Source organism: Eleginops maclovinus, chromosome 9, assembly GCF_036324505.1.
Source record: "Eleginops maclovinus isolate JMC-PN-2008 ecotype Puerto Natales chromosome 9, JC_Emac_rtc_rv5, whole genome shotgun sequence".
Lineage (NCBI taxonomy): Eukaryota > Metazoa > Chordata > Actinopteri > Perciformes > Eleginopidae > Eleginops > Eleginops maclovinus.
In genome coordinates, this window is record NC_086357.1 from 21958991 (window position 1) to 21984660 (window position 25670).

The 25670-nt window shown below is 42.4% G+C and overlaps 1 protein-coding gene across 1 annotated transcript; it reads left to right on the plus strand.

Moving 5' to 3' along the window:
• Positions 1 to 196: 196 nt before the first annotated feature.
• Positions 197 to 23942, plus strand: fgf22 (fibroblast growth factor 22). The gene is made up of 3 exons (XM_063892113.1): positions 197 to 1243; positions 20590 to 20693; positions 22101 to 23942. Exons 1-3 carry the CDS (start codon positions 871 to 873, stop codon positions 22293 to 22295), a joined length of 672 nt encoding a protein of 223 aa, XP_063748183.1. The 5' UTR covers positions 197 to 870; the 3' UTR covers positions 22296 to 23942.
• The last annotated feature ends 1728 nt before the right edge of the window (positions 23943 to 25670 follow it).

Here is a 25670-nt window from a genome sequence, read left to right on the forward strand (position 1 = left end):
CTCTCACTCCCTCTTACTCTCTCTCTCTCTCTCTCTCTCCCACAAAACACACACACGCTCTCTCCCTCCCATACTCACTCACTTGCTCACTCCCTCTCTTTCTCTCTCCCTCTCTTTCTCTCAGTATCACACACTCACACACTCACACACACACACACACACACTCACACACACACACATACACACACACACACACACACACACACACACACACACACACACATACACACACGCAGTCAGTCACCAACCCTCATTCAACTCCCTCTCAGCCACGGGTCAGCAGCTCAGACAGGCACCTTGTTCCTATTCAGCTGGAAAGAGTAGAGCATCGCAAGGTGCACACACATACTCCAACACACACTCACTCAAAATACACATATCCATACACACATACACACACACACACGCACATGCACACACACACACAAACACACACCCACACACACATACAAACACACAAATACACACATATGTGCATCATCATACAGCCAAGGACTATCTGTGGTACGGGAAAGAAGACCTCATTCCAAGGAGAAGAAGAAACAGAGAAACAAGGAGGGACACTAAAGAGGAACTTTTAAAGGTAGATTCCTAAAATTGCAGCACGTCAATAAAGGATCATTCAAACGATTCCAAAACAAGACTGACGATGACAAATGGAGAAACTTGGACAAGCTTTTTGCTGTAGGAAGGGCTGACGTGAAGATCATCTGTGGATCATCTGTGGACATCCTGAGGATCTACGAGTGCCATCTCCCTCTCTTCTCTCTTCAGGACTCCCACCCTCTTGTCATCCCTCCACTGGGACATCTCCCCGTCATCAGCATGCCTACAGCTTGCACAAGGTGCACCTTGGGAGTCTGACCCACCATGTGCAGATGGACGCCGGCCGCAGCTCATCTCTGTCCTGAACCTGCCCTTGGCACCACCACTGCTGCAGCCTCTGCTGGGCGACCTCTCCCCCTACCCAGTGCAGCCTCCCTTTGCCTGGCATGCTTCACCCTGCTCCTGGTCACCGCTGGCACCGCCACAGGAGCCTGTCCTCCAGGGGTTGGACATGAACCCCTGCAGGTGCTGGCGAGTGGCATCAACTGTTCATGGACATTGGAAAGACACACTCGCAGTTACAATCACCTAGAGGGAGACGTCCGACTACGGCGACTTTACTCGGCCAACAAGTTCTTCCTCTGTATTGACAAAACAGGCAAGGTGGACGGCACTCGGCGGAAAAACTACGCTGACAGTGAGTGAATTTAAGTTCTGTATCTATGATGTGTGTTGAGTGTCACAGAGAGTACAGGATGCCCTGTGACGTACTCAGTTTTAGTTTTATGGCTGGACTTTCTTATCTTTTATCTTTTATTGCAGTGCACGGGGATATCCCATGGTTCTATCACTGCTGAGCTATTTGTGTTGTGTTTAGAGCATGCGAGATGCGTTGCTAGGTAAGAAGGGAATACCCTAGAGTGGATTTAGACTCCTCATGGGACAGTCGGCACAAGAAGGCTGAGTTGAGGAGAGACATTGAGCATCAGTTGGCAGTGTGAACCGGGTTTGGAAAACAAGCTTTAGTTTCACTGGGGATTAACTTGTCAAAACTGTGACGAAAGTGCATCATTTGTAAGTAGTAGGTGTAAACGGAAAATAAATTCCTCCAACAAATCAGTATGCAAACACAAATAGATGTGAATTGTTCATAGTTTCACATTTCAAGACTGTTGTTTGAAGCCAAATATAAAGTGCTGAGTAAAAAAAGGTTCCGTTTATAGCCCCAAGCAACATGCATACTTTTTCTTTACTTACTGAGCAACATATTGTTTTCCATCACATTTTTCTGACAAACTTGAACATGGCTCTAAAGTAAAGCTCTCTATAAAGTCTGTGGCTCCTACTTGCACTAGGCAATAATGCATCTTGGCAACTTTTCAGACAGAAAAACATTTCCTAATGTTAAGTATTCAGCATGAAGCGATGCATTTTCAGATACATTATTCTGTATCTGCGGTTCAGGGACACCTGAGAAGAGGTTGCTCTTACAGCAGCCGTGCCTCTTCAGCGTGTCCATCAATGAGCGTCTTTCAGATGCTTGACCAGGTCAAACGAGCCGCCTCTGGTTGTGATCTGACCTCCTTCTCCATTAGTCAGTGGCTGACTGACTGACTGATAGCCCTTAGAGACGTTTATGCTTTTGACGGTAATATTTATGTATTTGGTCGTTAATGCCTTTTTATGCAAGTGGGTGAGTCAGAGTTTTTCCATACAGCTACTGGGGGCTGGAGCAGCTGCTGTGTCCAGCTAACAGCCAGCCAGTCTGTTGCCACTGTTTCAATAAGCTCCAAGCTGCAGACTGAATGACATTTGTTAACCTGTCGGGATTAGTCACCTGGCAGAATCTTTTAAAGCCACACACACTGGTAGAAACTCAGGTTGAGATGAGTTATTACTGTGTTAAATGTGGACCTGTGGGATCTCCAACTTGGGACATTATTCCCTCCTATTAGTGGTAATATACTGTATGTCAGCTACCATAATAAAATATTACTCCCAAACTATGCATGAATTTGATACCTCAGAGGTCATGCTGGGGGAGAGGCAGCAACACAAATTTGGCAACATGAGGCAAGTGTTCAGAATCTTTGGAAAGTAGCAGAAGTTATGGCAAAGGATTGTAAAATGCATGCCTTCTCTTGCCATAGTAATGTCATAGGGGCTTACGTGGTTGCAGTAGCTCTCTTTGAAAGAGTGCAGTCCCCTTAAATATAATGTCCTCATACACTTCAGCCATCATCCTCTCATTTCCTTTGGTGGAAAGAACGATTCTATCTGCTCGCTCACACAGAGCGAGGGTGTGTACCTGCACCCTGAGCTGAGCACAGCGCCAACCCAGCGGTCATGTAGCCCTTGTGGTCAGTCTGTGGTTGCGCCTCACAACGGATCTGGTTTAAGGCCGGTTTGAGGTCTCACTCTGTGTTTTTGCGGAGGGTACCGTTACTGCCATCACATAAGGAGGCCTCCAATCAGACTTGAAACCTCCTGACCCAGACAACTTCTTGATACTGATACGGTGGCCATGTTATAGATGAGAGTGGCAGGATAAGCAGGAAGTTGTGCATATTTAATGACAAGAGCAGGGTGCACATACTAGTGTGCAACCTGGGCGCAAGTGTCACACAGGAAAGAGTCCATATTCCTTTTTCGGGTTTTATCAATGCTTTTGATATATGCTTTTCTTTGTGATAAAAAATGAGTTTTAGTGCCTGAGTTCATGAAAAGACATATACATGGACACACAGACAAATACAGACATACATAATGTTGGACGCAACATTGTTGTTCCATATAATTGTGTGTGCCAGATTAAAATACAGTATTTGATACAGCTTCCACACTGCCTAGAAGTTTGGCCGGACCCTCCTTTGTCCTCTGTGTTGCCCGTACACTCTTGTCGACACAGCTATATTGCCCCGACAGCTCTGCCTGCTACACCCAGGCCCCAGCCCTCACCTCCACCCCACTCAGTTTTTCCAGCCCCAACTCCCAACTCCCTCTCAGGTGCAAAAACAGTTGGAATTAGTCAACAGGCTCACTGCTAATTGAGGTCGGAAAATATTGTATCAATCCCAGCGGAGCAGGGGCATGGAACAGCTGAGCGAAGAGGCGAGAGGGAGAAAGAGACTCTGAGAGATGAGAGAGCTGGACAGGGTTGAAAGGAGACAGAGAAAAATGCAAGACACAAATTATGAATGATCTTTTTGTGTATCAGTCTTGCCATCAGTTCATGAGGAATTGGCTACTAGTGTGACATGGAAACATATTGTGCAACAGTCATTTAAATGTCCTATCAGGTGTCCTTAAATGACATATAGAGATTAAATGCCCTTGAGTGATGAAATTCAAAGCAGACAGCAACAGACAGGCTGTATCAATTTCATCTCCAAAGTGTTTTAAGAAAAATGTCCTGCCATGTGTGCACACATGTAGAAATGTACACAAACATACACTTGAACACACACAAACACTAAAGTATCAGGTATCCGTTCCTGAAGTTTGTTTTTAAGTTAGTTCTCATAAGTTTATCTGGCCTTCAATACATTTGTTAAGCAAATCAGGGTGATTAAAATCAGACAAGATAATAAGATAATGATTATGACTTGACTATTATCTGAGTACAGCCCGTGAAACCACACACTCTAAAAATAGATCTACCACTATCATCAAAGTTTCTAAAAATAACTTGTTGAACAGCCACAAGAAGAGACATAGTACTGAACTTTGAGAGAAGGGGAGGGCTTCGACATGTTTTTCTTTTGACCTATGGCAAAGCAGAGAATGATCGAAGGGAAAAACACACCCAAGTGTTTACAAAAGCTCCAGAGGCAGGTACGCATCATATCCTGTCCTGGGTCATCGGTCATAGCCTGCTAATTAGAAAGTCCTACAACACAAGAGCTGTGTGGGCACGCCCAGCAACCACTTCATGATCAATTGCAACAGCAAATAAAGAAACGGTAGAGTAAAGTACAATTACTAAAGCCAAATTCAGCTATTTCATGGATGTTTATTTCTATTTGATTGCTTTAATTACAAGCATTTTTTGCCTATTTATCACCCCGGTTCTGTTTTCAAGTATTACTAATTCTTGGGTTTATTTTGGCAATCGCTCTGCGTATATTTTTTATTTGATGTTCCCTTTTTTTCATCTCATTTTAAAGGATGGACTGTTAAATTTAGGGTGTGTGTGGCTGAAGGCATCAAAGGTTTGTGCAGCCTCCAGGTAGTGACAACTCATTCACCCTTAGGAAATAAGGTCACCTCGCCGCAGTGCTATAATCGCAGGAGTCACTGCTGCCATTCTGCAGCCGTGCAACGCTCACAGCCAGGGTGTGTTGTGTTTACCAAATTTCCCTTGCTGTGCAACATCTTGCTGTTTGAAGTAAGAGTTTTCCTAGTTCATGAGTGTATTTTACTTGGATTTGACCCATGGGAAGAAAAAATCTTCCACCCTGCTGAAATATGTTGTGGAAATTATTCAAACTTGTTTTAGACAGGGGAAAGTGACACTTGCCAAGGAGAGACTGACTTGAATTTGAAAATGGGAAAAGACAGGAGTTCTGCAGACAGATGACTAAAACCACCTGAAGTGTTTGACCAGTTCGACTGCATTGGCAGTGTTTTTAAAAAAAAATCCCAGTATATACGGTAGGTAGCAAAATGGGTGGCATGTGAATTTCTTGTACAGGAAAATCTAATTTGACATTTATATTAAAATATGGATTAAGTGAAAAATAATGTAATAGATGAAATTAGAACTTCTTGATCTTATAAAGTACTCATTATTGTACAATTCTAAAACAGAGGACACTTAATTCAATCAGAAATTACATATGCATACAAACCTCTATTCTTTTCAAATTTAAATGAAGTTAAACCCAAAACACCATCATATCCCATCCTCAACTCATGTATTATCTAGCCTGCACTTAAGGGACAATGGCATGTAGAAGCCAAATAAATTACAAAATGTCTGTCCGGCGCTGTCTGCCATTTTAAAGGTGCAAGATGTTTATTCTGTCAGTCTACATCCTTACCATGACTCATCATTAATTCTAGTAGAGCTCACACAGGGACGTGTGACTGGATCAACAGCAGGGGCTAAAGAGGGAAGCACCTGGCCGTAGGAAGTGCTTTGGTGTTTGAATCGGGAGAATACACATGTTAATGAGGCTAGGAGAAGGGCTGGGGCGTGCTCTGCTCAGTATTGAGGTGGAAATTAAAGGCTAGAAGAGTGCTGGAGCGTTTCCCGTTGCTCATTAGACATTATGTAAGGTTTACTCGGCCTCGTCTCATCTGAGAGGGGATTCGTGGACATTTTGGATGCCAACAGGAGGGTAAAATCCCACGAATCATGCATTTATTATCCCCTCTATGAGGACAGTGCATGGCCTCAGTCTGTGGGAGACAAAGGAAAATGGACCCTTTGCCAGCTGTTCCTTGTATCAAGAGGCTAAAAGCTAAATAAAACATCACTGGCACACGCATGCATGGTGAACAAGCATGTTAAAACTCTCTATATATCTTCCTCTCACACACACACACACACACACACACACACACACACACACACACACACACACACACACACACACACACACACACACACACACACACACACACACAATCCCTGTACTGGGAACATTGCAGGACAAGAGTGTCAGTGTCAGCCTAATTAGCCTAGGACCCCTGGTTTCTGCCACCAGTGTTTGATATCATGAATGGGTTCTGGAAATGTAGCAATTAGTAGCTAACAACCTTTAGCAGTCTGGCTCAGGCTCCTCTTCGAGATTTACTGGGTTCATCAGCAGGTTTATAGAGTCTAACTTTGGCTCCAGCAGCCAAAGCCTTTATAGCATCCCACAGCTCTGAACATCCTGTGGGTGTGAAGCGAACACAAAGGACAAGACTTCACAGTGCCAGTAAACAGCTTCTTGGATCTTAGAGTCATTGATAAAAGATGTTTGCACTGACGTCCTGAAAAGCTTCTTAAAAAAGGAGAGTACCACTGAATACAAGGTTCAAGTATATGGCTAGGAAGAAGTAGTGTAACCATGTATTTTTCATGCAATCCAAAACTACTCACTTAATGATTAACGTGTTAATATATCGGCCAGGCAGTACGTCTTTAAAATGAGGGTTAAGTATCAGTCGGCTCCCACATTTCGGACCTTACACACATATGTGACGTGATCAGCCTATTGAGTCAGTGGAGACAGGTTTTGCCTCAGCCTTAGATAGACCAAGACCGATTAAAGGATTTCTTTGACCCTTGCAATAAAGCCTATCACCTCCCTGCTCAAACTGAGCTAGACATCATGACTTGGAAGGCTTTAAACTACTGGCCCAGGAATAAAGAAACTGAAAAAAAAAGAGGGTAGACGGGGGGGAAAAACAACTTGGCATCACTAAATACAGTTACGGCTGACTGGTTAAAGCTGCAGAAGCTTAAAGGTGTTCAAATTTAACCTTAACTCTCAAGGAGCCCAGCATTAGGAAGCAATAACAGCAGGAATGTAATGCACCTGTTGCCCTGAAGACAGATATCCCTCCCCGTAGGATTTGGACTAGATCATAAAGGAAGCAATAAGAAACCGTAAAATCAGGTGCTTCTTTCTCTGAGGTTACATTCAGGTAAATCAGGGCCTCCCCACCCTTTAACACACAGGAGCATAATGGGAGCTCCCTGCACTTTCAGTAGACTTTAATCTCTGCCACACGCAAACAGAGCAACCACATTCAATGGTAGCTAAATATTGACTTGCTGTCAGGCAATTAAGTTATAAAATGTTGTTTAAAGCACCTGTGTAATACACTCTCAAACGTGTTTAATCATGACACCTCTCTGTGGAGAACTGCTGCATCATATTGAGGATTCTCACTGGCAAATGACCTTTAAACTGACCACAGTTAACTACAGCGAACAGGACACTGAACCCCAGAAAGCCTGCAGGGATTCAATACTTCTAATCATGCTGACATTACATCATGTGCAGTATATACATCAGAGTTATGAATGTGTGTTTTCAGCTGCTCCATGGGGCTTTTATGTGAGTTTAAACATATTAAAAGAAAGGAGAAGTCGGGGATTCAACAAAGTTTTTAGGATACCTCCACTGGGGACCATGAATGTCTGTACCAACAGTTTTGCACAAAATCCATCAAGTAGAAGATTAGATATTTCACAGATAATGTCAAACCCTTGAGTCGCATTAGGTAAAAATCACAAAAAATACATAAATGAATACCATTCACCCTCTGGGGACCATGAATTACTAAACTAAATTGTGTGGTAATCGTTAAAAAACAATGTACAATTAAAATCACTTTAAAATAACTGGACTGAATAAACTTGTTATAAATGCATTGACTGAAGTTGGAAAATGAATGCAAATGTTAAGGGCTAAAAAAAGCAACTCCAGTGCAGCTCTGTGCATACCTACAGGTTGAGACCATGCGTCTTCTCTGAACTGCATTACCCACCTCCACCCATACCTGCTTTTTATCTCTAAGGCTATTCCTCTAAATGAACATGAGCAGGATGTGAGTATAGTGTCAGGGCTCTTTGAATGTGTGTGTACATTTTAGAAAGCATGTGCCAGTGTTTATACTTGTGCCATTGCAGGAGCATGAAGTTGACCCTAAACTGAAAAAGATGTGTTTCCTCTCCCTAATGGCTAATATGAACCAGACCTCACCTTGCACTCAATTCAGATGCATGCATGTGTGTGTGTGTGTGTGTGTGTGTGTGTGTGTGTGTGTGTGTGTGTGTGTGTGTGTGTGTGTGTGTGTGTGTGTGTGTGTGTGTGTGTGTGTGTGTGTGTGTGTGCGCAAACGCTAACATGTACAACCTTGTGTGCACACAAGTGTTTTTTCCTTTGTAGATAGCCATGCTCCTCAGTAGTAGAGAGAGGGTGGCACAAACGTTGCAGTTACACAGCCGAAGAAGGAGAATACAGTCCATAGCACGTAGGTTCATGTGTGGACAAACAATCTGTTCCTGAACAAAGCTTCCTTTTATCTGAGCAGTTGTTACAAATATCGACTGGCTAATTCAGTTTCTCAGAGAATTATATCAGTGGTCAAAACATAATTTCGATCATTCCCCCATTTCATCTATTTTTGAGTGAATCAGGAAAGAAATATATATATTTTATTGCATTTAAGACAACAGGTATTCAACTCATCTGAACTGGTTTAACATGAACTTACTGCCCTTCTCTCTATGTACCCTTCCCTCTTCATAGATGTATTTCTATGCACACATCTTTCACTACCATCCTCTTGATTCTTTCTTTACCCCTTTCTACCTAACACCATCCCTCTTTCTCTCCTGCTGGCTCCATTTCTCCCTCTCCTCCCCTGCAGTGGATAGGATTGAGGTCAGGGCCTTTTGGCCAGTGGAGCAAGTGACAGCTCTGACAGGGCCCTGATTTCACTCTTGTGCCTTCTGTCACCTCCATGTAGGCCCATCTCATTTTAATAATGTAAATATGGGGCAGGCTCAGGCCACAGAGAATATTCTGTGTCCTGGTGCTCACTCATTGGAACCCCGCTGCACACCTGAGCCCCACATGCACTTTTTCAGTTGGCAAAGTTCGCCAAACTTACTTGTGTTTGGTGGGTTTTCAGACTGCTTTTGAATAAAGCAAAGAGGTATTGTGTGTTTGATGGCTTCAAAGAAAGAGGAAGAATCGATCAATTGACAACGTCCTTAGAATATAAAGAAAACTTACAGGGATTAAAAAAGGAACAATCCAACTTGATCCAAGATATCCAGCGTTTTAGTTTCCAGTAAGGCTCAAGCTCAAACAATTCATGATACTACATGTCCCATAATGCAACTGTCTTTTATTAGATCTCCCCTGCTTCCTAAAAGCCCATAAATGTAAGTTTCAAGATATGAAATGGCATCATCAGGATAGGTTAGGATTAGGGTTTGGGAATCTAGGGCTTTGAAAGTTTGGGAGTCTCGTACCACAGGAGACATCTTACGACTCTTTTCTCAGGTTTGCTCGCCATGTGACATTGAATTAACTTTATGCATAAGATCTATAGAGTGCTCCCTTTAAAAGGGATATAATCATGACAGTGTTTCACAATATCCATAAAATAAGGGTTTGTGGTTTTAGGTCCACATAAAGACAAATAGAAGTTGCATACAGAAAAATACAGAAAGTTTCCCGGTAGTGAAAACAACCTAAAGATTGAAATGAAGACTACTTTGACAAGTCTTGAAATCAAAATCAATATAACTTGGATATTACATGAAGACAGAATCTAAAAATAAAACAGTATATGCTAATGTAGACACAGATTTGCTTTGATTAAAACTGACAGGGAATGCTGGTTTGCCTCAGACGCAGATGCGCTTCAATAACTTGCAGGGAAGATGAATGTAGGAAACTGTAAACAAAGCCTTTGTTTAGTCCTGATTATGTTTCCACTCAGGGTGGCTGAGTCTGGTCTGAACAGCCAACCAAACCAGCCACAGATGCAAAACACCAGCTTACTGCAATTTAGTGGCACAGGAGAATGACCTCAGTCTAATGTGGATCCCGCCATCCCAGACGCTCCTCACAGGGGAACCAAAGTGCAGGAAACTTCAGGAGCTGTGACTAACAAAGCTCTCCGCGGGCAGATCTGTTCGTAACTATCTGTGAAGCCTTTGATAGCTCGCTGTTCGCTTGTTACGGATGTGATGCATGATTTGGAGGCACTTTGCCCTCCCTGATTAAAGAAAAGGCTTCTTGGTTGGTAAGATTGCGGCCCCTCAGTACCCCACAGAAACAGACTAGTATACCGTGGGCTTCGTTAACCTTTTTCACCTCTGCTATCCTTCAGCTTCACTACCCCTGCCCTCCTGCCCTCCACTTACCCACTCCCTCAGGTTGTCCTCTAGTGTTACCTTTTTCTGGTTGGCCTACCCCCATCATGCAATTTAGGGTTTGATCAGCGGAGGGTCTTTTCCCTCTGATTCTGCATCCCGGAGGTCCCTAATGAACTGACTGATGTTTCTTTACATACAATCACAGCTTAGCATGTCCGAGGAAGTTAGTGTACACTGATATAAGTACCATGGAGTGCATGGTGACAGGACGTGCAGATACACTAATCACTGTTTGATGGGGAGTGTGTTTATGGTAGAAGAGATCACAGTGCTGCTAGAATCTTTGGTCTGCGCTTTGTCCTCGTTTTCTACTATACTCTTGTATTTGTACTGACTTTTAGTGACCGTTAGTATCACATTGGCAGTGTCATTGACTGTACAAGACCATACATCTGCCTGTCCACACATAGATACAGTGTATCCAGATGTGGGTGGTGATTCTGGAGTACTGGGTCAGTCTGTCTGGGGATAAATCAGACAGACTAATCTGTCCTGTGAGGGGATGGAGGGTAATTGGTCACATTTGACCCCCGGCCTTGCGGACTGTGGGAACGCAGGCTTTATCTACAAGCGGTAATTGGCTAATGAAACACTTCCGCAACTCCTCCACTAGATTGTCATCCACCGGCTGGATAGGGTAAGGCATTTGTGTGTGTATTTGTGTGATAGTGGCCGGTACAAGTGGCCGAGAGGCATGTGTGCTGGCTAAAGTGTGTGCAAGTAGTCTAAAGAAAAGAAAATAGCAGGATGCGGAAGTCCCAGTGGCCATCTCCACAACGCTATCAGCAGAATCAGTTTCATGATGCCTGCAGCATACTGATGCATTGACAGAACACACATCAGTAGCTGTGTGGTTGTCATTACGATTTACATTTAGATTTGAAGTAGAAAGGGTTAAGGTAATTCAAAATGAAATCTTTGGCCCAGGGCTTGGCTTTTTTGTATACCAACAGTGAAGCCAGGATATGAATGAGTCTTTCAAAAATACTCTCGATACCACGGTCGACATCGCACATCCTTGTGATGTTTTTTTATTGAATTTTGCTCATGTTTTATTGTATTTGTCTGTGATCAGTTATCTGGGCAAAGTCATGCCCGCCTCAATCGAAAGACGGGAAAACCAGGGTGGGAAGAGTGAGTTGTGGGGTGGGTGGAGGGGTACTAAGAAAAAAAGGCTAAAGTTACGGCGGTGAGACAATGTCTCTGAGGTCCCATCAAGTGAGCCATTCATAGATGCAGGCCTACCAGTTTGTGGAGCCAGGAAGACACTCCGATAGAGTGGGGCCCAGGGTGGCCTTCTCTTTTTGTCCCAAGCTGACCCCTGCTCTCTCGCCTGGCCTCTGCGCCCCTCACCTGGCCTGTCCCAGCGCACTAGTAACAGGATACCTGTAATTTGCTCTAATGGCCTTTGAAAGACCTGGCTGGGCTAATCCCTGGAGTACTTCTCCCAGCAGCAGCGTTTGAAAGGGTGGGGGTAACAGGGCCGAGTGCGAGCCTGAAAGAGGACCGGCCTCTGGATTGTGTGTGAGAGAATGTCACCCCTTGCGGCCGGGGCTGGGGCCGGGGGAGTGCAGGAGTCAGCTTTCAGCGGCTCACCTCCATGTGGCTTGTTCACAGGCTCGAAAAAACTGGGCCCAGCTTGTAGAGAAGAAGATTGTCTCTGCTTTACACCTCCCTCAGTGGCTCGGTCTGGCAGGCAGGGGGAACTGGCTAAAGACCAGCGTGTACACAACTTTGAGAGAGTGCACTTCAAATTGCTTCCAGGTTTCCTTTAGTAATTAGTGCTAAGGCATTTCTCCATGGATGACATTTGCTCATTAAATGACGGAAGATAGTGAAATTCCAAGGACTGCAGAAATACAAAAGGTTAGAAATAAAGAGGATAGGCTTTGCCGTGATAAAAAAGCACTCAATGACTCTGGTTATAAAAGGCTAGAATGACCATTTTGAACAGCAGGTGTGTTTTACTGTCAGGATGTTATCTCCAACAGCTACCATCATAAACTTGATGAAAGTCACACATTTTCTGGAAGCATTTGTTCATGCAATTTAAGAGGAATAATACAAATAATTTAAAAAATATATTGTTGAAGACATTGAATATGGACTGAGATTAAAAATACAGGAGAAAAATAATCTTATCGGTCTCATCTTGACTCCCATCCCTCCAGAGATTTTAATGGAATGTGGGAACAGCCAGTGATATGTGGCAAGGGAAGCTCATCCCTCTGCCAGTCTTTTCTCTCCTTTCTTCCTGTCCTTTCTATCCATCGTCCTTTTTTCTTTGACGGGGCGGGACACATGCAAGAGAATCTACTCACAAAAAATACACAACACATGCACACCAGTCCTTCCTGTGTCCTACTTCCACAAAGTATAGGGGGACATCGTACTGAGTCATATTTAAATGTCAGCACACATGCACACTGTGTATACAGAGGGGTTTAGAGAGTGACAGCATGTTTAGATCTGTTAAAGTTCAAAGAAATGGTGCAAAAATAATCCTGTTTTTCATTTCCTTTGCTGTTAATTATGTACTTTATAAATTGTGTTTGATCAAACGTGAGTGTAACTGTCCAGAAACGTAGAGTTAACATGCAAAAGTAACACTGTTCAGACATCCAGACAGTATGAGATCATTTGAGGAAATAAATAACTTAGCATGTTATTTTGAATACGCTGATTTGACTAACATGTGGTGGACGATTACAGTGAAGGCTGGAAAATATCTTGGACATTTTTCCTGTTTTAATATTCTATTACAAAAAACAACAAATTGACAAAGACCTGATATTTGTTATCACAGGTTGTGGGTTTTCTGTCAGTTCAGTCCAGATGCTGCAGACATAGGCCTTATAACTGTTAGTAGGAGGATGAATAAATCATCCCAGTCCTGTGAGAGTTAATAGGTATGATGCATGTCCGGAGACCCGCTGCAGACAGGTTCATATAGGGAGGGAGAGAAGGGGTGACACAGGGAGGGAGTGAACCAGACTGAGACCAAAGAGGAACAACAGAGGAGAAATGAGGGACAGACGGGCAGTGAAAGGCAAGCTGGCAGATGGGAGACAGGAGGAAGGAGGGAAAGACAGGTACAGTTTGTAGGAAGGGATACCGACAGCTGCTCTGCTCTGCAACAGAGAGCCACACACACACACACACACACACACACACACACACACACACACACACACACACACACACACACACACACACACACACACACACACAGCAAAACACAAATTCTGTGCTGGAACAGTAAAGCTCTCAAAGAGACTGCAAATGTTATATTACTGTCCAGAACTGGTTGGTCCGCTACACCATTAATGGCATTGCATCATACTGTATGTATTTTGAGCGCCATCACACTTATTCAAAGAAAAATAAATGTCATCATTTCATCACTTTGTGACTAAACCTGGGTGTTTTTACATACATCCTGAGCAAGTCCTCAACTTTGACCAAAATAATGTTGCTGCTTTTCGGAGTAGAAACCCAAGAGCATTCAACAGCTTCCCAAGACCATATCCTGACTGTTTAAAAATGACCTAAAAAGCCACAGAACAAGGTAAAAACATTGGGAAAACATTTGAATTAGAGAGTAAATCAATGTGCAAAGAACATACTAATGTTGAACTGCTTATGAATTGAATATAATCCTAAATTGAGTAATACCATCAGCATGCCTTCAGAAGTATGGGCACTAATAATTCCAAAACAGACTTTAAGAACAATGTAATATCAGAAATAAGGCAGAAAATCAATGTGGCACTTCAATTAGTCAGCTCAGAGCAGGTACTTTTGCCTTAAAAAGCAGATGTCAAACACCTGCTCTGACATCGCTCATTGGGGTGTGGCCAAACATAGTCAGAAGCTCCTGCCCTTAGAGCTATTGTGTTGCAACCAAACACCATAAATGCTGGCAATTAGTCCAACAAATCACGCCTGGTCATTTCATAACCACTTTTCCTTAATCTACAGTCTGTGTGGCGCAGATCCGAGCTGTTACTGTCTGTGCTACTGTCCTAAATGATGTAAACAATGCATGTAGGTAAAGCTGCATTCAAATGCCCTCAGAAAACATAAACATGCTCAAAATGTGTGGTTTAAGTGGTGCTACAGAAAGAGCTAGTCTCACCAATAAACATTCCTAAACACCTAAATGTAAAGGAAGGTTAGCTGGATATCAACTTGGGCTAGAATTTAACCTTCATAAGTAAGACAGTGGCAGAACTAATAATATTGAAGATGCAGCTGCGTCTGTCTTGCACACTGTTTCCTGTAAGTTTGCACTCTGTGTCTGAAGCCCTGTCATATTTCGCAGAAAATTGAAGATCAGCTTTCACATCAGCCTCTCACTGCAATGAGATCATCCCTGACCCACAATCACGTGCCACACAGAAGAGATTACTTACAGATCTCAATTTATAATACCCTTCTTGTTTACAGATTTGTCGATTTTGAATGTGAATATTATTTTTGGATATTACTTTTCATACCATAAGCTTTTATTTGATATTACTGACAGATACAACCTTTAATGACCGTTTAAAATGCATGAATCTTACAGTATTTTCATGGTGTGGTGACAGTAAAGTAAAGGATCTGAATACTTCTCCCAGAACTGTTTCAAATAACGGCAGATCCTGCTCCCTGCATGCCCTCAGAGGCACTAACACAGAATCAGTAACTCTTGTGCTGACACATCACTTCATGGATTTGATCAGTCACCACATGCTAGTGCCATAACTACAGTTTTTTGTGGCTAAATATTATGTTGTCAGGGCATAAACAATAGAGTCTGCCCTAAATGAATGTCTTGATTAAGCTTTATGGACTATGATATAAAAAGGACAGTTTGTTATCATTTCTTTGTGTTTCAAATCAGCTTTTATTATTTCATTGCTTTTTGATTCTTTTGGGGAAAAGTCAAATGACATTACTGACATTTCTGGTTATTGCCCCTCTTGAAATTAATATTATTTCTGTCTCATATTAAGTTATCAAAGGTTATCTCATTTGTTGTGCTTTGAACAGAGAACATTAGAGGTCAAGGTTGAAATAACTTTAACTTGGAACGCAGCGATGGTGGCAATTTCTCTCTTTTTCTCTCCCTCCGCTGAAGTGCGGCTTAGTATGGCAATGATTGCTAAGGATTTTGCAACAAGTTCTACATGCAACGTTCATTTAATGTATTTTTATATGCAGTGTAACCCTCATTTTTTGCTCAGTGATTCTATGCAGTTGTTTCCACAAGCCAAAGTTAAAATACTAGAAATGAATGGCTTTTTTTGGTTGAAACTGTGCTTCTGTGTTTCACAATTCCCTCTGGAATCAAGCAAACTAAATCTTCTTTCTCCACAAGCCTATGCTAGTCATTAGTTACTATTTTACTGTAAATTCAAGGGTTAATGCCCAAGTTTCCATATCACACCACCTGTGATGGCCTCCACTAAAGAGTCTGTTCTCATGGTAATCTCTCAAGGTGTTTAAAGCAGTAGTGAGTGATGCAGCCTTTGTCTGTGCTGATACACACAGGCGGCGGCTTCGTCCAGTACCAGACCCTTCGAGGGGGTCATGGCAGATCAAAGGTGCTGGTCACAGCCATTAGGCCCGGCAGCCCAGACCCGACATGAAAAGCTTGTGTTTTGAAAAGGAGGGCAGAAGGAAAAAAACAACAGGGCCCTCTGCGTTTAAAAAGCAAGCAAACTGTGAAATAATTGAAAAGGTATGTCAATCAAGAGCAGGAGCACAGCGGGAACTCCGAGATTCCCAGGCTCCGCTCTGGTCGAGCACTGAGCCATGGAGGGCTGCTCAAGGGGGCAACCCAAGAAATTAAAGACCTGGGAAAAGGAACAAAAAGAAGACAGGAGGAAAGGAGCAGAAAAATCTCCTTTTCTCACTCTCTCTTTGCTCAGTCTTTCACTCTTTTCTGCTTTAAATTTGTGATGAAAGGAACCATTTTGCCACACTTTGTAGAGCCCCATTCAAAACGCTCGGTCATTAATAAGATCTTGTCTAGCTCTTCACCTCTCAGGTGAGTAACAAAGACTTATTCGGGGAAACAGCCATTGCCCCCACCACCAAATCCCCCATCTTATAACCAGCACCTTCACCCTGTACTGCCCCCCTCCTCCTCCTCCCCCATACCATGAGTCAGACAAAAGGGAACCCCGTGAGAGTGTCTCTCTCTTTCCTTTCTGCCTTTTTTTTCAAAGTCAGAAAAGGCTTGAATGATCTGACGTTGGGCTAACGTCCAAAAAATGGGGGACGGGGAGAAAAGAAAGAGTAAAAAAAAGAGTGGGTAAAAGACTTTTTCTATGCTTTTAAAAATCCCATAGAGGAGAAATAAATGGCAAGTCCACAGTTGACTAGACACGTATAGTGCAGGATTTGCTTGTAATGGCAGCTTGAGCTTATTGACAGTCCCAGCCAAAACATGTCAAAGGTTAAGAGATCTTGCCAATTGCAAGTGGGAAGCCAAAGGAGCCTTTTTCATGAGCTCAATAGGGCCATCAGTTGATACTTGCTCAGCAGAACCGGAGCAGGAGTGACCTTCAGTTCCCAATGCAACTCAGGAACAAAGAATTAATTTGTCTCCATTGTTGGTCTAATTTCTTTCTAATTGTGATATTGGTCAAAGGATTTGAAAAGAGTTCTTGAATTAAAATTATTCACAATTTCAGAATTTTAATTGTCTCTAAACATAGATCAGACATAGTGAACTATTGGACTGCAACAAGGATAATTTTATTAATGCAAACTATCGATTTACATCACACCATTTGTAACAAAACAGGAAACGTTAAAAAGAGGATTACCCTAAGCTCGCATTAAAAAATTGTTGAGAGGTTTGCAGGGGGATAGCGATCAACAAAAAATGTTTACGATTTCTTAATAACCTCAATAAATCACATTTCTGACTGGCGTTAAAAAGCACAGATTAAAAGTAACATTTTAAACTGGATCAGCCTTTCAGCACATTTCTTCAAGTCTGCAGGCTGAACTCAGCGTTCCCTTCCAGTAAAGTGACCTTTGCATTTCAGCAGTTAGGAAAACCCTCTAATAGCTCAAAATACCTCACTCTGATTTCTCAGGCTTTGGACACAATGGAGTGACTTTTCAAAGGGGGGACTGTGAGTTATATGGATCTAACTGGTCTTTATACATGTGTGGTCAAGCGTCCAGAGCCCGAGTGATTCCTCTAGACAATGTGAAATCCCCATTTTATGTCCTCAGATCTTTTGTGTCTGCTGGCTGCTACACCAGCATGTACGACGGAAATGATATGAAGGGTACCTGTGAGAGCAGAGGAGAGGAAGGACAATATGTAATCTGTTATATACACAAGTTTTGTTGAGGTGCTTTACACACTAGTCAGTAGATGCCCCAAATTATAACTCTGCTTTATTTAACACTATTCTCTAGTATTACGGTTTATTTTTCTCATTTTCATACCTGAGTTTTAACTGCTAATGGACAACTCTTTGCAATGTCTCTGATGTGACAAACTTCCTTCCAACACACCTACTGTGCCTGGAACTCAAACCAGCAAATAATGGCAATTACTGTTGGCACCACTTTCAGGCACCAGCGGTTTTCATTGGCCTGGACTAATCCCCCATAAATCCTTGCACTGCCCCAATCACCAGCCGGGCCTCAGCTAATTGCTTATGAGTCCCTTGCACGCTCCAGGTGCCACCGTAGCACACCCGGTGTTTGTAAATACAGCTCGTAAAGAGGAAGCCGCCATCAAAGTGTTAATGTTTTCTCGGAGGATCAGAGGCTGTGCAGGAATGATGGGGGTGCAGCTGGGCTGGTACCTGGTTGGACTCGAGTGAGGCATTCCCTCCTTCCCTGCAGCTGTGGCGAGCGCAGAGTGGGCTACATTAACGCAATCCTGCATGAGAAGAAAGACACTCAACAGGAGTTTGTGTTTGTTTACCTTCCTCGTCTTTCTTCCTTTTTACTCTTTGTACTTGTCTGTGTCTGTGCCTTAAGTAGATGACCTCACTTGCAAAGCATGACTGGTGATGTTCAGAGCTTAAAAAGGTTTGAGATAGTTGCATGTTAAGGGTGATGGGCTCTGCAGATGTTTGTTTTTAAGTTTAGAAGCCCTTGAGATGTGCTCTTTGAAACCAGAAACAGTAGTCTGATAGTGTTAGCAGCTGTCCTGTAGAGGAGCGCTTAGTAGCGTCTTTATCGGCATCAGAATACGAGATAATGCATTTTATACTGCTGTCATCTGAACAATATAAGTTGTCACGACATGGTACAGGATGTTTTGAATACATGCTCAACATCTGTTTATGTTTAAGTGAAAAAGACCTGGTTGTAGTTTTTGAGGTAAGGTAATAGTGATTCGCGTGAATGAAGGGTCAACGACACGTGCTTCCCGTTTTCAACAAAGAGTCAACCTTTTTAAGACATTACCACAATCTTTCCCAAACCTCAACTTATTGTTCATTATGCTACCCATCATGATGAAGCTCCAACAAGCTTAGTAAAGTACGTGTGTTTGACCCAAACCATGATCTTTGTGGAGACCTTAACAAACCTTGGTCACACATCATAAAACAGAGAACAGACGGTTCTGGCAGGCACAGACAAATTATGTAAAGGGGCGTAAATCTGAAAATGCTTCCATGTTAGTGATGTTCCAGAGGGCATAGACAAATTATGTGATGGCTGTTGTTTATTTTTGAAGGACTTGTTGAGTATTACGATGCCCTTGCCTGTCCTTTAAAGCCTGCACAAAAACAAATATTCAGCTCACTTTTTCATACAAAAACACATTAAATCAAGATTTGGTGCCAAGTTCAGCTTTACTGTTCTTTCCAAACTAAATCCGGATTTGCATGACTAAGTAAGTAGAAAAAAACTGCAGTACAGGGAGAGAAGCACCTGCAAAACCCCTGGTGTGATGTTTATTTTTCAAAGCTAAATGGGTTTAACCAGGAAGACTGTACAGGAACTCAGTCACGGCCCAGCACTAGACTTGTGGTTGTACTGAAGCTGCTGGGGGTTGGTCAGTTGGGTGGCGAGTGGCCCATTACTGTTTTTATGACTCATACATTTCCTACCAGCATTGGGTCCCGCTCTACTTTAGCACCTTGACCTGGTGCTATGTTTACAACATTTATCCAAAGCCAACAATCCAATTTTGACCAATATTCTGCAGTGCTTAGCCTTTAAGGAGCAGCATTACATGCATTTGTTGCACAGACTTGGTTTCCAGTGGGTGTGAAAAGAAGATTTCGTGCTCTGATCAGATAGCCGACCACATCAGGGTGCTTTTGAAGGTCTAAGTGGGCAAATAAACCAAGAAAATTGTTAAATATCATCCAAAAGAGAGCTTCATCTTAAGCAATCAGCTGCTATTCAAAAACCTGCTGTAAGCCCTCAGCTCATCTCCAAAACATCTCCCTGGCGTAGCTGTGACAAAGAGTGTGTGCCTTTATTTTTTTAAGGAGACAAAAAGCAGATCAAGAGTGAGCCACATGGGACTTGTTTGCAATCAGTGCCCAGAGGAAACATTTAGCTCAAAGCTTGCCAGCTTTTTCATGGGGTGAAGTGAGTTGAAGTGGCTGCTTAAGTAGCCAGCAGACAAGGGATTCGTGTCGCTCAGTAAACAACACTGGGCATTATCTGGGTGGAGTGTCACATCTGGAGTCGGGAGGATCAAATGGAGACAAGCAGGGAGGCGTAAAGACACTGTGCAGCATCAGACACTGTGTGTGTGTGTGTGTGTGTGTGTGTGTGTGTGTGTGTGTGTGTGTGTGTGTGTGTGTGTGTGTGTGTGTTGTAAACATGTTATGTGGATCCTGATGTGGTCAAGGGTGCAATGTTAACATTTCTTGATTAAGCTTCTCTGACATAACAATATTTTGTTTTCTGATATGATCATTTCTTAACCTGTTGTTCAAAATGCTCTGAGACAGACAGGTCTTTTCACAGAGACAGCTCCCTAGGGCCATCGTGCATGTCTATGTGTGTGTTTTTTTTTCCTGTCTTGGGCTTTCTCCCCTCAAAGCATATGGCTGTCTGGTATCCTAATCGCTAATGATAGAGTGGCTTTTTGATGGGGAAACTCCCACAGCTAGATGTTTCTAACCCAGACTCTCCTGTCCCTTCTTTTTATTTTCCAGGCCTGATGGAAATCCGATCTGTCAGTGTGGGAGTTGTTGCCATCAAATCTGTCAGCACCGGGCTGTACTTAGCTATGTCCAAGAAAGGCACGCTCTTTGGATCGGTGCGTATACAACCTGGCAACATTGTCTCTCTAGGTCAAGACGGGAGGGCTGGGAAGAGGGGGAAGGGTGGTGAGGGTAGGGAGGGTATACATGTATAGGGGTCTGAAATGAGTGCCTACCCAAACATGTTTGATTCTGCTGAAGTGAAGGGAATACCATGCTGGAAAGTCCAGAGAAAGGTTAAAGTGTTACAATCAATCATGTCTGTACACCTGGGCCACAGTTGATGATACCTGCAGCTTTAGCTGGCTTGTTTCACTGTTAAAATAAATAGAAGAGAAAAAGTCACCCAACCTGCAATGACAAAGAGCCAGCTGGGATCCTTTAAAAGTCATCGCGTGCCATCTGCCAATTGTTGCTGCACACAGCAAGCTTTCAAAAGTAATCACCTCTCTTTGTTAAAAATCGTCCACACAACAGACCTGAAGTGTGTGGTGTCTAGCTCATGTATTTACATCTTGGATAAGGAGAAAGCAGGCACAAGCAATCAGTCAGCAGGAGTGATAAGAGAAGTGTTTTCAACAGGCTGAAATGGTAAATAAGACATCTTAAGATCGGGGTCTGAAACCTCCCGTAATAACGAAAAGGCAGGTGAATCACGCCAAGCTCATACTATCCTGATGCTATCACAGACAGGGCCTCATTATAGCAGCAAGATAGCGATCTGGAAAAGGGAATGCAGCAGAATCTCATGTCACTACAATATCTTTCAAGACTCTTTGACAAACTGATACAAAGCGCTATCCACCCATGAAAAAGTGACTTTTCTGACTTTCACATATCAGCTCAATTTAAACAAAACTAGTAACTTGGAAAACAAACTGCATCAGAAAAGAGACACAGCTATTTCAATAGAACCAATTTAGTTCATGTTTTATTTAATACATCAAAGGCTCCGTTTCCCCAACTATTCTCAATATTTGTTTTGTGGTATTACGAGATATGTTTGGGTTTTTCAACTTTAAAGAGTGTCATTCATGCTTCATTCCAGTAACAACGTCCCAGTTACTCAGGATATTCAACAGAGTCATTGTGATCAGTTTCAGTCAGTGATTGCTTTTCAGAGAGCAGTCCCAATGAAAACTAAACTGTAGGGCCTGTAGAGTATTGCGAGTAACCAGAACATTGTTTTTGGAAGTTGCATTTCATTCTTCAATGCTCGGAGCAGCACAAACACAATTCCTGTCATAAACAATCTTATTTTTAAATGTTAGACTAAAGACTTCTATTTTGGCCTCCCAAAGACACATTCTTGCTGTGAAAACTCTATCAAGCCTTGGGAAATCTTTTACTGAAACAACGGTGCACTTTATGGAAGCTGGCTTATTGTAGCACTGCAAAAATATCAGTCAGCTTTTCACACATCTGTCGTAACTTTTTTAACCCGTCTGTCTCTCTGTGATCAGGTGAAGTACAACCCGAGCTGCAAGTTCAAGGAGCGCATCGAGGAGAACGGCTACAACACGTACGCCTCCCTCCGCTGGAAGCACGGCGGCAGGCAGATGTTTGTTTCGCTGAACGGGCGCGGGAAGCCTCGGCGAGGTCACAAGGCCCGTCGAAGACACCCGTCCACTCACTTCCTGCCCATGCTCCCGTCCTAGCTGTCCACTTCTGAACTCTGACCAGCAAATGGGTTGACAAAGCCGTGACAGCGATCTTTATTTTTACTACTCCATCCTCCTGTCACATAAATGTACATTTGTTAAGGGTTGTAACATTTGTAGAGTTAGTATAATATGTACTTTTAAGTTATTTTCTCCATTTTTCTAATGCTGTTCAGCTATACAGTAAATACACAGTAGATGAATTCTACTTCCAGGCATCCGTCTGGTTACAGTATCAGTCTGACTGCATGTAAAGTGACGTCTGGGAAAAGGCACAGCAAGGCCTGGAAAAATTGTAATGTGGCTCACTGGTTTAATTATTTAACATTTTTTTAAATGCTCAGCTAAATATCAGCATCTAGTTCAGCAAAAATGTATTTTTATTTTGAGCATCCCTTTAAAACAAAAAAAAAGATTCAACTTTAAAGTAGCTTCAAATCAGGGCCATAGCTACTGTCGGGATGGGGTCGAACTCCATGATAACATTTTTACAGTACATCTTTTTAAACACTTTTCTCATATTTAACATATTCGAACTACCAAAATGTGAGAAATTCACATATTAATTGTCTCACATGTGAAATCTACTCTATTTATCATTAAAAAAATTCAAAGCGTACATTGTTTATAACATGTCAAAACAGTATTTCAGTGATACGTATTATAGCAAGCAAGTGTTTTTTTTGGGCTGCTATCCGACTATATTTAGGTCATTGAAAAAGAAGATATAAACATTTCCCTACCAGAATTACGTTTATGTGGAGAAATGACGGAGGACTTACTCAATGAAAAAAAAGGTGATTTCCAAATAATAAATGAGGGAAAGGCCTTAGTATTTCTAAAAATCTTGGCTATGGCCCTACTACAAATCTTGCATCTTGACTGTTGCTTGGGATATACTGTACTGACACTACTGGATAATAGACGCTGACGCATTGATAAAAGTACTGTTCTGGAGAGCACAACTGAAGCTAAGCTAACTACTGGGATAACGTTCTGAACTCTCCGAGATGAACTTTGTATGTTTGTGCATGTTTCTGTCAAACTGCTTCACCCATTCAAAGAACCAACAGTTAATAGAGTCAGATTCAGAGAAATGCATAGTCTCTGACTGTTGGTCCTTCGTTCAGTTGTGAAATAACGATGTACATTTTGAGTCATTTAATGCATTATAGCAGCCATAGGTTAAGCAGATGTCACATAGCAGAAATTTCATTAATTTTGTACACAGTAGTAAATGGTAATTACATGCTGTCTCTCTCTCAAGTCTTGCTAACATTTTCTCAACAAGGCTGTTGCTAATAGATCATTTAATATATTTAAAACATTTTGTACTCTTTAACTGTTTGAAGTTGATGTATATTGTTATTGTCGACTTTTTGTGTTGGATTGTAGTCCTATTGAAAAAAAAAGAAAGGGAAAAAAGTTATCGTATTAATGTCCATATTCAGCTCATTTTGTATGGTATTACTACTGGATATCGGTACATTTGTGATCCACTTATGATAAACAGCTTACAGCTATAGGCCAGTAATAGTAGGTTGTATATGAGGCCAAAGTCTCAGAACAAACAGTCTTTAGATTTATTTCAGCAAAGTAAAATCATTTGAGTGCCTTCGTCCATTCTGAGTTTGGTAAACTTCAATAAAAAACATGGATAAATCACGAGTCATGGTTCCAGTATACTAGCAAGTCTTTTTAAAATCATGTCTCTAAAAATGGCATTTTTAATCTTATTGCATGCGTGGCAATGATTGTTGAGTGTTGCTTACATCTCCATTAAAGCTTCCCGACATAACCCCCCCTCCTCATCATAATCATGACAAAACTCGCAGCAGGAGAGGCGCTGATGTGGAGGACCTCCCCGTGTCTGATGAAAGCTCCGCGGTTATGAACTATGCACCCGAGCATCAAGGTCATTTACAAGCAGACAAGTCCCACAGTGGCACAGGAGGCCACTTGGTCTTTTCACTGAACAGAAAGGAGAGTCGGGGATGAATAGTGGCTCTTTGGGGTGAATAAAGGCCAACCTTTCAGCCTGTCATAATGCAAGATTACTGTGACGGGGTACATGTCTGGTCAAAATGGCGTGAAGTCACACTGTAGTTCAGAACCAAAGGTCTGGGTGTTGCATACAAATATCAGTATGGGGGGTCTGGCTGTATGGTTGCCATGCAAATGTCTTTGTCTTCAGCTGTGCACCCTCGAGGGATTTTACATTTTGAAAAGTCCTTACTAGTCCTTGTAAATATTTATTTTGTTGCAGTTGTATCTTAACTGTAAAATATAATATCATGTAAAGGAAAAGTTTGGCATTTTGGAGATATGCTCATTAGCTTTCTTGCCCAGAGTTATATTAGAAGATCAGTACCAACACTCATGTCTGCACGCTATAAAGTTGCAGCTAGCAGCAAGCTAACTTAACTTAGCACACAGACTAGAAGCAGGGGTGTAGCTATAGCTAGTACGTGTCGGACCAAATTTTACACAATCGGCCTACCAACAACTCTACGGCCAATAATTAAAACATACTTTGTTTGTTCGTCTATGTATAAGAAGAAATAGCCCGTTACATGTAAAATGTGTCTTGCGTTATCAGTCTACAACACACATCTATATATTAGCTTTTTTTGCTTTCTTATTGTAAGAAAATACTATATAGTAGCTGTACAAAATACAGTACAGTTCAGCTGTTGTAGGTATCTCTGAACATATGATCGTTATCCAACCCTCAGCTGGAGTAGACACACTAAAACTTGCACGCCTGAAGTAATCCCATTTTCTGCCTGTTCTGTCGATTGACTCGCCTCTTTGTCAGATTTGTCCTCCATCTTTTCTCCTCTACTTCTCCACTCTCCTTTTTTAACTGTCCAAGAATTTCTCCTTTCTTCTTGGCCTGAGGGTGCGACTGCCGGTTGGTGCCAGTTCCAGGGACACCAAATGGGAGCTGTAATTATCATTGCTCCACCACTGTCCTGTCAGTTTGCTCGCCAGCAAAACGAGAGGGATCCTTTGGAAGTCCTGATCAAAAGCTTTGGCCTTTGATCATGAGGCAAAAGGAAAAACCTAAACACTGTGCAAAATCAACCAGGAATGTCCCAAAGAGAGCCCAGGAGAATGGAAATGACAGCCATCCAGAAGACATCCTCAGCTCCTCGTCGGCCACGATGTGTTGATGTCAGGAGCACAGGTGTTTGGGCTATGTTTGATGTGATCGGTGTGAGTGGAGGACTGAGAGAGTGAGTCATGCGATGATGTTGTCGCTTAACTGTCTGTCAGAAAGCACCTGGTAGGCACGTCACGTCTTTATGTTTCTGCTCAGGCCTCTGATTTAGCTGGAAATGTCAGCCATGTTAAAACATGACACAGTAC

What these genes read in the sequence shown, in the direction of transcription:
- fgf22 (XM_063892113.1), top strand. Translation starts at nt 871, where the DNA reads ATGTGCAGATGGACGCCGGCCGCAGCTCATCTCTGTCCTGAACCTGCC. An exon ending in GCGGAAAAACTACGCTGACA is followed by an intron (nt 1,244 to 20,589) that starts GTGAGTGAATTT and finishes TTTATTTTCCAG; the next exon opens with GCCTGATGGAAATCCGATCT. An exon ending in AAGGCACGCTCTTTGGATCG is followed by an intron (nt 20,694 to 22,100) that starts GTGCGTATACAA and finishes CTCTGTGATCAG; the next exon opens with GTGAAGTACAACCCGAGCTG.